Here is a 15,873-nt window from a genome sequence, read left to right as displayed (position 1 = left end):
AAGGGGCTGGTAATGGGCAGGGGGGCTACCCATGCCATTTTTTTCTCAATGATTTTCATCCACGTTGCCGGAACCAGACATTACATTAAAACTGCAAGCAGTTTTAAATGACTTTTTTTTGTTAAATGTAATTTTGTGCAGGGACTGTTCTAAACACGGGAAACACGTGCCAGTTCACAGGCATACTATAGACACCCCCCAGGCATGATATTTAAAGGAATATTTCACTTTTTTTTTCACTTTAATCGTCATTAAAATCAGTGCTCCCGAAAAAACAGCCATTTAAAAAAAAAAAAAATGTTGGCATTGATCCATGTCCCCTGGTGCAGGAGTCGGGTCCCCAAACCCTTTTTAGGACAATATCTTGCATATTAGCCATTGAAATTATCACTTTTTATTTTGAACGTTCGAGTCCTATAGACTTCAATGGGGTTCTAAAGTTCATATGAATTTTCAGTCCGTTCGAAAGTTCTGGTGCGAACCGAACCGGGGGATTTTCTGGAAATTTTTGCATGTCTAACATCTACATACAGTAGATCTAAACACAGTCATCTGACATACAACTACAACTGTTCCCTGTTTAGGAAAGCGTTGGTCTGCAAAACTGCTTATATTGAATTGGATCATGTCCACATTTCTAACATCCTTCTTGTGTCTATAGCCAGCCTTAAAAATGTTACTCCCTAAAAACTAACTCTTCATGCAAGAGAACTGTAATAAATAGATATAACAAAAGATAATGTTGTACTATGTAATTTATTGGTCTTGACCATTTCTTTACTAATTTGTAGAAATACTATTTTGCAGACAATAATAATCTTCTTTATTTCAATAAAGAAAAAAAAATCACTGTTACAAAATGTTGATTAATTTCAGTAGATGATCTAATCAGTTCTGGCTGATTAAAAATATGCATATTCTAAAACTGGCCAGTGGCCATAGGTGACGGTGATGCAAATAATGTAACTGTTGTTAGAATTTCAGTTGCTATTTAATTAATCCATTAGAAGTGTGGATAAACTTACCTTTGGCCTTGCAAGAGTTCTTCATCCCACTCACACGTCCTTAACAAGATTTAAATGACTGTATAGATCGAGCTAAGACAGTTGGAGAGTTGAGTCATTTTAAAGAGAGTTGAGGCATTTTTTCTTTAAGGCTTACACAGACCGGTTATGTAAACCCACATAAATCCTTGCAGAGACCTTGCTTGGTCACCCCATGTTAAAACTTTGGGTTTTATCTCTCTTAAATGTTAGGTTTACATCAGGGAATGTTATCAATATGCTGACATATGCCTTTCAGAGTTTTGCTAAATTAGCTAATTTTTGTAAAGGATTGAGGAATAGCTTGGAAAAAATAGGGTCATTTTTGTTGTAATCCTTGTTTAATTTTTTTGAAAAATAAAATAAAGAATTTTAAAACATGAAGTACAAATAACATACTTTTTTTGGTCTTTAGGACAAAGAAAACAATGACTTCAATAATTGCTATCCCAGCAACAACTCCGATCACAATTCCGGCTACCTCACCACCACTAAGTCCATGGCAAATAGGGTATGAAGATGGAGCTGTAAAATAGAAATGAAATGTATTAGTAAATACAAGTGACATTATTATAAAAATACAAAAGAAAGTGCCTCTCTAAATCTAACAGTGAGTAACTAGATACATCAATTAGTAAATACAGAATCAAAAATATATAATATATTTTATAAATCCTTGAATGGTTAAAATAACCTAGTGATAGAAAAGTGATCATGTGCATTAATGTAAAATAGTGTATCCACTTATATGTAAACAGTCCTTATAAAGTGCTACAATTATAAAACAAAAAGTGTTCCAGTCCACTAAATGTGCTAGCGTGCAAAATCCTTCATGCAATACCATGCACTGATGAAAACATAAAGTCCATTCCAATTGGATCAAATCCACAGATTCCATTGATAATAATCAGATGTGTGCTTGTGTCCACTCCTGTGCTCCCCACTTCAGTGTGTGCGCTCACCTTAGAGTGTGACCAACTAAGCTTGGTCAATACACGTTTGTGAACCAACTTTGGGTTCAATATGTGTGTTTGGGTCCTGGGCTTTTTGTTTGTTACGTTTTTCCACATGAAAGTATGACATAGGAAACTTGATAGTGTGATATCATTTAAAAAAATATATATGTTTATTCACAGATAAAAAATGTCCCTTTAATAGGGTACTCACATTTAATGAGTGCTACAGTGCACCACTCTATACAATTACTGAAAGCGGTTTTTAATCGCTGAGCCGTGTCCTTTCCGTGCTAAGACCACTCTGCTGTCTTCCACTCCGTCCTGTTCCCTCTCTAATGCGTGTCAATAACGGAAATATGACGTATCATACTTGGCCATTTGATATAATTGTGATTACAATAGCATAGCTGCCAAATTTTTTATACTGTTTTACAGGATCCAGCATCAGAAAAGAGGGAGAGCAGCAGTGTAGAAGCAAGTGATTGAAGTGGTTGTAACCCCAAAAAAATTGCAGTTGTTAGTTTTTTTTTTTCGCTTCGATCACACCTGAGATCGAAGCCCTCGCTGCGGTGCCCATATACAGCACCGGCTGGTGACATCACTCCTGGGGATTACTTCCAGGTATCGCAGCTTCGTGCTGTGATTGGCCAGAGCCGCGATGACATCACTCCCGCACATACACGCGGGAGCCACCGTTAACGGCAAACTCACTGAAGCAAATGGCGCGTACGTGCCATTGCTTCAGTTTGCTTCAGTGCGCATGTGCCCATGACATCGGCACAAATACAGGGGATATCTCCTAAGCCAGATTTAGGAGATATCCTGGGTAGCTACCGGTAAGCCTTATTATATACTTACCTGCAGCAAAAAGTGGTCTGTAAGGGTTTATAATTATACTTTTTGCTGCCATTTACACCAACATTTTGGAGTCTTTTTTACGCTCTCTGTCATCACAAAAGCATTTATTTTTATCCCACTGACAACTATGAATCTTATTTTTTCCCCCTGACACCAAAGATGGAGTATAATTTATCCTACTGACACCATCAATATGGAGCTTATTTTTCTCCCTCTGACAGCAACAATATGAAGCTTATTTTATCCCACTGGTGCCACCAATGAGTCTTATTTTATCTTACTGACATCAAACAGAAGGGTTTGCTTCCTCAAATAGTGATGGTTGACAATTTGATGGGTGACAGAGACCAGTACTGTTATGTCAGCCCATAAAACATTAAATTACATATCTAGACAAGACTAGACATGTGCAGTTCATTTCATTCCGAATTAAAATATCCAAATTACAATAGTACCGAATTTAAACAAATCCGAAATAACAAAAAAAAAAATTGGACGAAATTCGAATAATTCTTGAATAAATTTTGACTCATTTTCTAATTCAAAAAGATTTATAGTTTTTGAATTTGAATAGTTTTCTAAGTGTTTTCCACATTTTCAAAAAGGATAATATAGAATAGAAAATAAAGGAATAAAATAGAAAAAATAGAATAGAATATAACAGAAAAAAAAAGAATTGAATAAAACAGAACACATAGAATAGAAAATAAGAGAAGTGGAAGGAAAATTATACGTGGTTTTTAAAATGATTTACAAATAAATATGTGAAAACAGTGGCGTGCCACCTTTCACTGCAATTACAGCTGCAAGTCTTTTTGGGGATGTCTCTACCAGCTTTGCTCATCTAGAGAGTGACATTTTTGCCCATTCTTCCTTGCAAAACAGCTCAAGCTTTGTCAGATGGGACGGAGAGCGTCTGTGAACATCAATATTCTAGTTTTGCCACAGATTCTCAATTGGATTTAGGTCTGGACTTTGACTGGGACATTCTAACAAATGAATATGCTTTAATCTAAACCATTCCATTGTATCTCTGGCTGCATGTTTAGGGTTGTTGCCCTTCTGGAAGGTGAATCTCCCTCCCAGTCTCAAGTCTTTTGCAGAATCTAACAGATTTTCTTCTAAGATTGTCCTGTATTTGACTACATCCATCTTCCCATCAACTCTGACCAGCTTCCCTGTCCCTGCTGAAGAAAAGCATCCCACAACATGATGCCACCACCATGTTTCATGGTGGGGATGTTGTTGTGTTCAGGGTGATGTGCAGTGTTAGTTTTCTGCCACATATAGTATTTTGCTTTTAGGCCAAAAAGTTCCGCTTTGGTCTCATCTGACCAGAGCACCTTCTGCCACGTTTGCTGTGTCCCCCACATGGCTTCTCACAAACTGCAAACAGGACTTCTTCTTTCCTTCAACAATGGCTTTCTTCTTGCCACTCTTCCTTAAGGGCCAGATTTGTGGAGTGCATGACTAATAGTTGTCCTGTGGACAGATTCTCCCACCTGAGCTGTGGAGTTCTGCAACTCCTCCAGAGTTACCATGGGCCTCTTGGCTTCTTCTCTGATTAATGCTCTCCTTGCCCAGCCTCTCAGTTTAGGTTGACGGCCATGTCTTGGTAGATTTGCAGTTTTGCCATACTTCCATTTTCGGATGAGGGATTGAACAATGCTCTGTGAGATGTTCAAAGCTTGGGATATTTTTTTTTATGAACTAACCCTGCTTTAAACTTCTCCACAACTTTATCTCTGACCTGTCTAGTGTGTTCCTTAGCCTCCATGATGTTGTTTGTTAGAAAACCTTAGTGAACAAACATCTGAGGGCTTCGCAGAACAGCTGTATTTATATTGAGATCAAATTACACACAGGTGGACTCTAAAATCTAGTGGAACCAATTGCCTTCAGAAGTCACCTAATTAGTAAATAGTTAAGGGTATCAGAGTAAAGGGGGCTGAATACAAATGAATGCTAGACTTTTCAGATATTTATTTGTAAAAAATGTTGAAAACCATTTATGATTTACCTTCCACTTATTATGTGCCACTTTTTGTTGGTCTATCACATAAAATCCCAGTAAAATACTTTTACGTCTTTAGTTGTAACATGACAAAATATGGAAAATGTCAAGGGTTATGAATAGTTTTTCAAGGTACTGTACCACTTTCAAAGAACAAAAGAAAGAATTTACCCAGATGGTAATCCCAGGAGCGATAGGGCAGTTAGTTGAAATACTGTGAATTTCCTTGTATTCTAGAGAGGTGTGAGCTCTCGGATTGATTTATTAAAACTAGAGAGTGCAAAATCTGGTGCAGCTGTGCATGGTAGCCAATCAGCTTCCATTTTTTTTTGTCATAGCTTATAGGTACCTCTACTTTTGTGTTGAAAATAAATAGCAAATAAATAAAAATGACCTTCCCTTTTCAATCAATTACAATATGACTTGAGTTGCAATTGCATATTATTTTTAATAACAATCTGCAGCTCTGTAATCTTCTGAAAATCCAATGAAATATGGCTACCTGGAGTTGTTCCATACACAGAATGTGCACAGAACACCCCCCCCCCCCAGAAACATAATTTCCTGCTTGTGTGATTGGCCCACCGATTTTCTCAGAAGTCCCCCCTAAAGCCTCGTACACACGATCAGAGTTTTTGCAGACAAAATTTTTGTCTGAAGGGCGTTGGCAAGGAACTTGTCTTGCATACAAATGACAAGGGATTGTCGGCCAACAAACACGAACGTAATGACGTACTACATGCTTTTTCATCTCTTTAGCACCACTCTTTGGCCAATTTCATGTTAAAAGTTTGGTGAGTGTTGAAAAGCGCAAAATGAAAATCATGAATCAATTTGCACTTTTCAGTTTGTTTCCGAACGGCCATTCGTCAACCAGCCACGTTGCAGAATGTGAGGAGATAACGTGTTATTTATTATTGTCCTTGGAGTTATTGCTTTGACCCAAGTCCAGTCCAGGAACAGGAGGATAAGGATTTCTTGGACCAAAAAATTGGTTGCTTTATTAATCTTGACCAATTATGTCACATGCCTTTGCTGTGGGAGCTCCAGGAGAATAATCCAGGTGATTTTCGGAATGATCTCTTGATGACAGATCCCTGTTTTCACCAAATCGTGGCATTGTTAATCCCCTATATTAAGAAGCAAGGACACATACATGAGGCTTTTATTTTATTTTTTGGTTGCATAATGATTTGATTTGGTATATTTTCTATATTTTTGGATGCATAGAAAGCACTTTTTTGGTTAAGTTCTATTGGCAGATAGCATGTCTAATTTTATTTGTTTTCTTTTTTTAATGCATAATAAAAAAATTGTGTAGAATAATATTTGGCTTTGTGTTTTACTTCAAATGATAGTTTGGGAGTAGGCAGTTACATTTTAAAAAATACAATGTAAAATTAACAAGGGACACCAACATAGTTGTATCTTTGATCTTAAAAACTACAGGATAATGGTGTTGTGGTAACTTGCACCAGCAAAAAAAAAAAAAAAACAAGCATAATAATATTATTCTTGATATCACTAGAAAAAAAAAAGCCTTTGAAAATCTATTTGCCATAACTCCATCAGTATCACCAGCCAGGCAGCTTCATTATTATCCCATAAAAGGAGAAGAGAATTTCGAGATTTCATAATTTACCGCATCATGAATGTTAATTCTCCATTACAAACGCTAGTTTACAAGACTGACCGCTTCCAGCTCGTCCATGCTTCCGAGTATGCATGTTTGTACTTTAGACTTTTGTCTGACGGACTTGTGTTCAGAGGCTCAGAAAATCAGACATTTGTCAGCGGAAAATTTTAAAGCCTGCCATCCAGCATTTGTCCGTGGAAAATCCAACAATTGTCAGATGGAGCGTACAAATGGTCGGATTTTCCGCCAACAGCCTGTCACACAATTCCAAAAGGAAATCATGGCTAAAGGGATGCAGACCAAGCAGCTTTCCTTATTAGAACTTTGCAGATGCACGGCCAATTAATAATTATGAACCCACTCCCATTAGATTCACTTTCTCACATGGACACAAACAAACACATTTGGATTTCTTCAGAATGACAAAAGGTAGGAATCTGCAACAAAGTTGGTTAACATCTCCGCAATATACATTGATCACCCAGAAGAGAATGTTTTTTTCTCAACAAAAGTGGATTTACAAGCTAAAGTTAGAAGCTGATTGGCTACCACGCAGAGCTGCACCACATATTGAATGCTCCAGTTTTAGTAAATCTCCCTCAGGGCCGGTTCACACTGCGGGCGATGCGAGGCGACACGACTTGCCTCGCCGCAAACTGACAAGTCGCCCCCGTTCTGTACAATGGAACCGTTCTGAGAGGAGCGACTCGAGTCGCTCCGACTCAGAAAAAAGGTTCCTGTACTACTTTTGGGCGACCTCGGGGCGACTTGCATTGACTTCTATACAGAAGTCATTTGCAAGTCGCCGCTGAGGTCGCGGCAGGTCGCGGCGAGGCAAATCAGTGTCGCCTCGCATCGCCCGCAGTGTGAACCGGCCCTCACTGTGCAAACCAGAAAGTCTACTGTCATCACTGCAGCTTGCCCAACTAGTGCTGAGGATATTTTACTATTATTGTGCCCTGGAGACTCTGAGAGTGCTTATTTCTTATATATATATATATATATATATATATATATATATATATATAACAGACCTTCCAAATACTTTAGTATGTAATTGGAAACATAAAAAGGCTCAGAGCCCTTTCACACTAAGTTGTTTTTCAAGCGCTTTTGAGTTAAAAAATAAAAAATAAATCAACAAATGCTTTCACACTGGGGCGGTGCACTTGTGGGGTTGCAGCATCCTCTGAACATGCTTGAGGACTGGAGCTAAAAACACACTAAAATGTATTTCTGTATGTTTTACTCATGTCAATAACATTTTGTGAAAAAAAAAAAACACACACACACTCCAAAAATGCTTCTCCTCTTTGAAATTAATGGAAAGCGGCTGAAAAGCACACCAAAAACGCCCACTGTGTTTTTGGGGCAGTCACATGTCCTTTAAAAACTGCACCGCAAGTGCCTCAAAAGTGCTGCAAAAGTGAAGCGAACCAGTGCGAAAGGGGCCTTAAATAACAGAACCACTTTTACGATTATTTTAAGGGATTTTTCACTTCCCAAAATTGATATTTAAAATATTCAAGGTTGTTTGCTTGCTGAATCTCTCACTTGCTTCTTTCATCTTGTTGATTCTAGATGAGATCTCCTCACCAAAGTAACTGGTTTGCTATAACGACAGACTACTAAATATTTTCTTGTCACTTCCCATGCTTTGGCTCCTATGTGGACTATTGAGGGTTTAAAGCCAAGGATGTTTTAAAACAATAAGGTCTCACTTTTGCCTGTGTGTACTGGCATCTTACACACTTAATAACCTTGAGATCTGTAAAAACACCCTTCTCAAGCCTGAAACCCAATTATTACAGTAATTTAAATAAAATTAAGGGACCATTAGTTCCAAAGGAACCCAAGAAGGGTAGCTGATCTTATGCTCCACTGTCCATGCTCCTAGTAGCTTTAATAAAAAGCCAAGTTATGGACATGAAAGTATAGTTTACACACACCCAGGAGCTGTTCACATGTGCTGAAGGTGAAGGTTCCCCTCTGTAAAACATATCACTGTGCACACCAAAAATGGATGTCAACCTATGCAATCATATGCAAAAATTACTAAAGGAGGTAACTTACAATACATGTAAACACTAGGGTTGCCACCTTTTCTTCAAGCCAAACCCAAACACTTTAGAAGTGCACAGTCTTTTTATTTTTAGTATACACTATAGGATTGTAAACAGACCTACGGCACCTTTGGGCACTCCACAGAGAACAGTAATGTGGCGCACATAGTGCCCCCTCACCCTTCCGTCAGGCCCTGTTCTGAGCCACATTCCTGTCTGAATAATGTGTCTGGGTCTCAGGTGGACTGAAACCCAGACACATGATTCCAAACTCGAACTGTCCGGGTGAATCCCAGACAGGTGAAAACCCTAGTACACACAAGTATTTTGCTCTCCTGCACTAAAATCACATCTGTAGGACATCTTTAGTCTCTTTTAAAGCAAAAGGGTACCTCCAGGGACATGGTTGCTACTCCAGATTCCAGACATCAGCAATACATGGGAAACCCAGGGTTAAAATATGCCAGCGCTTCCACTCTTGTTGGCTGCACTTATGAGTGGACCTGACTGGAAAGTAATCTATGCATTGTCCTTGGAGCAGAGAATAGGGCACTAATGTCTTCTTCAGAGCAACCAGAATAATTTTGGTTCCACACTCAATCTCCATGTATCTCTTGCTTTCAGGCATGATGATGCATTTGAAGTAATAATGCATTTCAATGGCAATAACTTTGCATTTATTCAACAATGGAGCAGACTAACAGAACTTCAAAACTACAGCAATACTTGCAGTCCAGAGCTATCTCTGCTGTTTGGCACAACTTCCTAGGAAGCCAGATGTATCATTTCTCTCTTACACCTCAGCTCATCTCAGTAGCTCCAGGAGGAACATTGCTAGTGGTCCAACAGGACAGTGAAACACTGCCATGCCATCACATGAAAGGATCACATCTTTTCTTTCACCATACATGATGATTATGATCTCATGCCTGCCGCTTCTGCTCTCCGACTAAACCTCCACATACTTAACACTCACCTTTTTTTTCTGACTGGGGGACAATTTCACTCAATAAGATATCCACCCTGGGCAAAAAGAATTAAGATCATTTGAAGACCCCTTGCATTATTTTATACAAGCCTGGTAAAAAAAAAAAAGACTCCACCCGCCTTTAAAAGATTTAACTGCATTTCCAAAAACCTCTCAGCCCTTGTACACATATGTGATGACTGGGTCCTGTTTATGCACTGCATCAGCAAAGTGAAGCGTCCGAGCTAGGGGGAAAACCAAAATCAAACACATCCAATACTCTAGATGTTTTGACTCACACATAAAGCCCAGAAGAAGCAACATATACTGCAAAACATGTTGGCAGACCCCTTTTAACACATGTCTGAAATTTTCATGATACGTATATATATATATATATATATATATATATATATATATATATATATATATGTATATATGGACCTATAGTTGCCCCCCCCCCCCTCCTTTTTCCTGCTTTTGAAAAAATATTGTATGTACTAAATAATAAACTTTTATATACCATAATAAAGATGACTGATGTGCCCTCCAACTTAGCCATTTACTCAAATCAGTGCCTCCCCCCCCCCCCCCTGGTAATCCTGACCAAACCTTAAAGGTTTGTAAAGGTAAATGTTTTTTCACCTTAATGCATTCTATGCATTAAGGTGAAAAAACATCTGACACTGCCTGGGCCTGCACTTACCTCACCCCTTGAAAATCCCGCCCTCGCCCCCACCGTCCTTTTCACCATTCAGCCTGGCCGCTGATTGGCTGGAGTGGATGGATGGAAAGCAGCGCAGCCATTGGCTCGCGCTGCTGTCAATCACATCCACTGACGCGGAGCGCCGGGGGCGGGGCCATGTGATACAGCGAGCGGCTATAGCCGCCGGCTATATCACGGGAGCGCGCCCGCAAGTGCTTCTCACCATGCGAGGGAGCTCACATGAACGTGAGAAGTACCTGCGGGAGGAAGCCGAGACAGCCGCCGAGGGACCCCAGAAGAGCAGGTTCGGGGGCCACACTGTGCAAAACGAGCTGCACAGTGGAGGTAAGTATAACATGTTTGTTATTTTTAAAAAATTATAATAATTCACTTTACAATCCCTTTAACCACTTACAAGACCTACTGCTCGGAAGAAGGGGTCATGTCACATATCTTATCGGCCGGTTATCAACTGTTGATCACACCACCAGAGGGCCATCAACTGCAATGCCTTGACGAATGGGAAAGGGATATGCAGTGTACATTCACGATGCGTCAAAAACAAAATATTATCCACTTCACATATAGATCCTCAATTTGTACAAAGACACAGGAGACTAATAATATATAATACCCCCGCAAAATGACAAAAGATCTTCCCCTCTTCCTCGGAGTGTTGCTGGAGATGCCAGGGCGATCGGGGAACGATACTCCATATCGTCTGGTCCTGTAGCATGTTTGAGCTGTGTGCTGGATAGTCTTCCAGAATTGTTCCGAGGTTCACGCCCCATCTTAAATGACCCAGCCCTCTTCCTACTCCATGCCTCTAACACTTACGTAACACGTAAGACCTATAAAAATTGATCCGACACATTGATCCGACACATACTCGATGCTGCCAAGCAGCTGACGCTTCTTATATTAGGATGGCGGGGCCACCTTTCACCTGACCCCGCCCCCTCTGACGCTAGTGAGGGAAGCCAGGGCTTCCCCCATGACGTTTGGGGGACCCTGCCCCCTTCTGATGTAATGGAAAACTGCATTACATCAGAGGGGGCGGGGTCAGGTGACGGATGGCCCTGCCATCCTAATATAAGAAGCGCCAGGTGCTGGGATCCCGCGGATCCCGCAGTGTCTCTAACAGTGGAGACAGAAGATGGATGCATGGATGGACTGTGCTGGACTGAAAATCACCCGTCGCTGGATCAGATGAGCCATCGCTGGACCCCGGAGAGATGATCATCCGTCGCTGGATAGCAAGAGTGGATTACCACCACTGGAATCATTTTTTTAATTTTAATAAAGGAATTTTTCAAAAGTGTGTTTGTCTTATTTAACTATTTTTTACACTTTCTGTGTGAAATGATAGGGGTACTTTTGTGCCCCCTTACCATTTCAAATGGGGGGCAGGATCTGGGGGTCCCCTTGTTAAAGGGGGCTTCCAGATTCTGATAAGCCCCCCGCCCGCAGACATGGTGCTTTGAGGGGTCATAGACCCCCAAAGCATCCTCCTAATGTTGAGGGCATGTGGCCTGGTATGGTTCGGGGGGCGCTCTCTCGTCCCCCCTCTTTTCCTGCGGCCTGCCAGGTTGCGTGCTTGGATAAAGGGTCTGGTATGGATTTTTAGGGGGACCCCACGTCAATTTTTTTTTAATTTGACGCGGGGTTCCCCTTAATATCCATACCAGACCTGAAGGGTCTCGTATGGATATTTAGGGGGAACCCCACGTCAATTTATGTTTTTAAATTTGACACGGGGTTCCCCTTAATGTCCATACCAGACCTGAAGGGCCTGGTAATTGAATTTGGGGGAACCCCACGCTTTTTTTATTTTTTTTATCAATGACTTTCAATGAGTGTTCTCTGTATTACAGGAGCCGACAATTCATTATAGCCGCAAGTGATTTTAAAATACTTTTTTTCCTGCAGAAATCACACTTTGTGCAGGGACAGTTCTAAGCACAGGAAACATGCGCCCCTTCACAGACATACTATAGACACCCCCCAGGTATGAAATTTATAGGAATATTACACGTTTATTGTTTCACTTTAAACATTATTAAAATCACTGCTCCCAAAAAAACGTCCGTTTTTAAAACTTTTTTTTTTGCATTGATCCATGTCCCCTGGGGCAGGACCCAGGTCCCCAAAAACTTTTTAGGACAATAACTTGCATATTAGCCTTTAAAATTAGCACTTTAGATTTCTCCCATAGACTTGTACAGGGTGTTCCCAGCTTTTCGAATTTGCCGCAAACAACCCAAATTTTTCACTGTTCGCCGAACAGGCAATGTTCGAACTCGAAGCTCATCCCTACTCTGGAATAAGTTCCACGCTATCTCTACCTCTGCCCCCCCCCCCCCCCCATCGCCAGGTTTAAAACCCTCTCTAACCTTTTGCCCATCTTTAATCCTATTTTATCTGCACCCTCCTCATTTAGGTGCAGTCGATCCCTTCTACAGTACTGGTGATCGACTGAGAAGTTGGCCCAATCCTCCAGGAACCCAAACTCCTCCTTACTACACCAGCTCCTCAGCCCCTTGTTTACCTCCCTAATCTGCCTCTGCCTTTCTGGTGTGGCTCAATGTACCAGTAGTATTCCTGAGAATACTACAGTGGAGGTCTTTTTCCTCAATTTAGCTCCCAAGTCCCTAAGATCGTTCTTTAGGACACTCCATCTGCCTCTGACTTTGTCATTGGTGCCAACTAGCACCATGACAGCCGGGTCTTCGCCAGCCTCTCCCAGTAATCTATCCATTAGATCCGTGATATGCCGAACCCGAGTGCTTGGTAGACAACATACAGTTTGGAGCTTCAGGTCTTTGTTACAGATTGCCCTCTGTCCTTCTAAGAATTGAGTCCCCTACCACCAGAATCTTTCCTTTCCCTTCGCTTCCCCCCTCCCCCCCACTCTCACTGGAGGAGTGCATCTTGTCTAGCTAGGAGAGTCCCTCAGCTCCAGCAGTACTAGTCCCTGACTGGTTTCACCAATGTCACTCAATGGAGTGTTTTTTTTGGGATGCTCCAGCCCTGGATCGGCCTCCCTGGCACTTCCCCCTCTACCCTTCCTGACTGTCACCCATCTATTCTTTCCTAGTGCCTGCACCTCTTCACCTCACCTGCCATGTACGTTCTTGGCTCTCCTTTAGTTTGGAGGGTCTTCTCAGCGCTCACAGTTGCTTCCCTAGATTCAGAACCTGGGCTTCTGGGGAAACAACGTGCTTAAATTTTGCACAGCAGTATTCACCCTTGATCGGAGGATCAACTAATGCATACATGCCGCAAGATGTACACTGAGCCACATCTCCCCACCCACCGGGCTTCGTACCTACTAATTTAATGAGAATTGGGGATTATACCCTGTCCAAATGAACAACTAGCTTCCTGACACTAATACTCATCAAGACAATACACAGATACTCGCAGACCAACGTGCACTCGCTGACCAATAGGTTCTCACTGACCAACAGTCATTTGCATACCCACGGGTACACACAATACACAAGTACTAACGATCCATACACACTACTCAGACAACACACAGGTAATAGCTGCGTATTGTGAGTACCTGACACTAATACTCAATACAGCCCATGTGCACTCGCAGCACTCATGTACTTACAATACACAGGTACACACTCCCTCTACACAGGTACTTGACCCCTGTTATAACCGCTTGTTTTCAACTCTGGTTTTTTAACTCACCATTTAGTCCAGTTCCACTAACTCTGTTTTTTTAACTCACCACTTAGCCCTTGTACACACGGTTGGAGAATCTGTCGGAATGAGTCTTATCGGACCGTGTCGTCGGATAATCCGACTGTGTGTGGTATGCATCCGACTGATTCCGTCCGAATCTCCGTCCGATCCAATTTTCCAACATGTTGGAAAGATTTCCCGACCAACTGGGCCGGACGGACCTAATCCGATCATGTGTACAGCATTTTCATCAGACCAAGTGCCACGCATGCTCACATTCAAATTCCGACACGGAAGCGCTCGTTCAGGTAAAACTACTGCTCGTAAGCGATATAGCACATTCGTCACGCTGCAATGTTAAAAAATCAGTCATCAAGCGCATTCTCTTGTTCTTTACAATGCTGCAAGAACCAACTTCTTTTGATGCTTATAGTCACACACACTTCTCCCGAACGGATTTCATTACTCTTTTTTAACCATTTCAGTACTACAATTTTAGTTTGCGTCACATCTACACAATGTTTGACTGTTTTTTTATATTTTTGTGATGTTTTTTTGGGGGGTGGGGGGGGGCTTCCCTAAAAATCTCCTTTAAAGACACTTTGCTCATTTATCCTTATTTTTTTTTTTGATTTTGTGTAAACTTACAACAACAACATTATATTATTTTTGAGATTTTGTTTTTCTTTTTTAATCTACAGGAGGTTGTTTAGTGTTAACACCCCTTGTTATTTATTTCACTTTGTTTTTTGGAAATGTACCTGCCTGCTCACAAATAAACTGGCCTTTTGGAAGGAAAACACATACACAAGTGTTTCATCCAAACAAAAAATACCTTTATTTCGGTGTCAGTAACAGATAAAGAGGGAGGCAGCAATGTTGAAACTGGGGAGATTTGTGAAGCCTTTGGCCCCCAGGGCACACATCAAATATTTCAAAGCAAAAATTGGTGGCCTGAGGAGTACATGTCTGAGGGAGAGAAGTCTGGTCCTGAAGTCCATGAAACCCGGAACAGCAGCAGATGACATCTATGTTCCCCGGCTGTGGTACTACAACAGGATGAATCTTTTGGCAGACCAGACTGAACCCAGGTCATCACACTCTGGTCTTCCTTCCATGCTTCCTTCCAGGCTGTGGCTGTGGTGCTGGAGGTGTGGCAGAAGGAGGAGGAGCAGGGACATGGGCCAAATGACACAAGTGTGATTCTCATGTCATTTGGCACAACATACCCGTGTTGAGGGTGTGGAGAATAACCTCCTCACACCAGATCTGTTGCCCCTGCTCCATTTTCTCCAGCTTGCACACAATCAAGGCAGCCAAGGCCTCTTGGTGTGTTGGTTTTGCTTGTAGTGCCGCAGAAGCCTCACCAATCAGCCTCAGGGCCAACTCCTCCACATTCCCCCCCTTTCTCGCCCTTTTGCGTGGTAGGCGGAGGGGAGGGACCTGGCATTCGGTGAGGCTCCTTTGGCTGCCCACCGCCTGGCTGCCCACCGCCTGGCTGCCGCTTACCCCCGCCTCCTCCTGGCTGCCACTTTCCACAGCCACCTCCTGGCTGCTGCATTCCACACCCTCCTGGTCCTGGCTGAGTTCTTCCTGTGTATGAAAAAGGGACATCGTTTGAGTTTTTGGTTCATCAAACACACACAATTTTTACATCAACACTGTTGCAAATTGTTAACTAATAGAAAAGACTATCATTCTGAGCCCAGCATTTTTCTTTCTTGTCGCAAAGGTTTTGGCCACTACTATCTATTGATATGTGAAACACTTTCTAAAATCAGCAATTAGTGAGCAAAAATCAAGTTAACATCATTCATTTTGACTCCACAAATATGTACAACAATACTATACCTGGCTCAAGCTGGGCTCCTCCAGTTCTTCCTGAGTGGAAGTCCCAGGTTCACAGATCGTACGGACGACACACGCGTGTT

The 15,873-nt window shown here is 41.6% G+C and overlaps 1 protein-coding gene across 1 annotated transcript in view; it reads right to left on the bottom strand.

Annotated features, from left to right (window-relative positions):
• LOC143932971 (cell adhesion molecule CEACAM1-like) overlaps nucleotides 1-15,873 on the bottom strand; it is a 154,149-nt gene that overhangs the window by 80,453 nt on the left and 57,823 nt on the right. The window contains exon 6 of the mRNA XM_077455896.1: nucleotides 1,443-1,568. Within this exon, the coding sequence (XP_077312022.1) occupies nucleotides 1,443-1,568 (126 nt within the window). The remainder of the gene's footprint in view (nucleotides 1-1,442; nucleotides 1,569-15,873) is intronic.

Source organism: Lithobates pipiens, unplaced genomic scaffold (assembly GCF_037356315.1).
Source record: "Lithobates pipiens isolate NorthernLeopardFrog02 unplaced genomic scaffold, aLitPip1_a1.2 Scaffold_27, whole genome shotgun sequence".
Lineage (NCBI taxonomy): Eukaryota > Metazoa > Chordata > Amphibia > Anura > Ranidae > Lithobates > Lithobates pipiens.
This window is presented reverse-complemented; position numbering and strand designations above follow the sequence as displayed.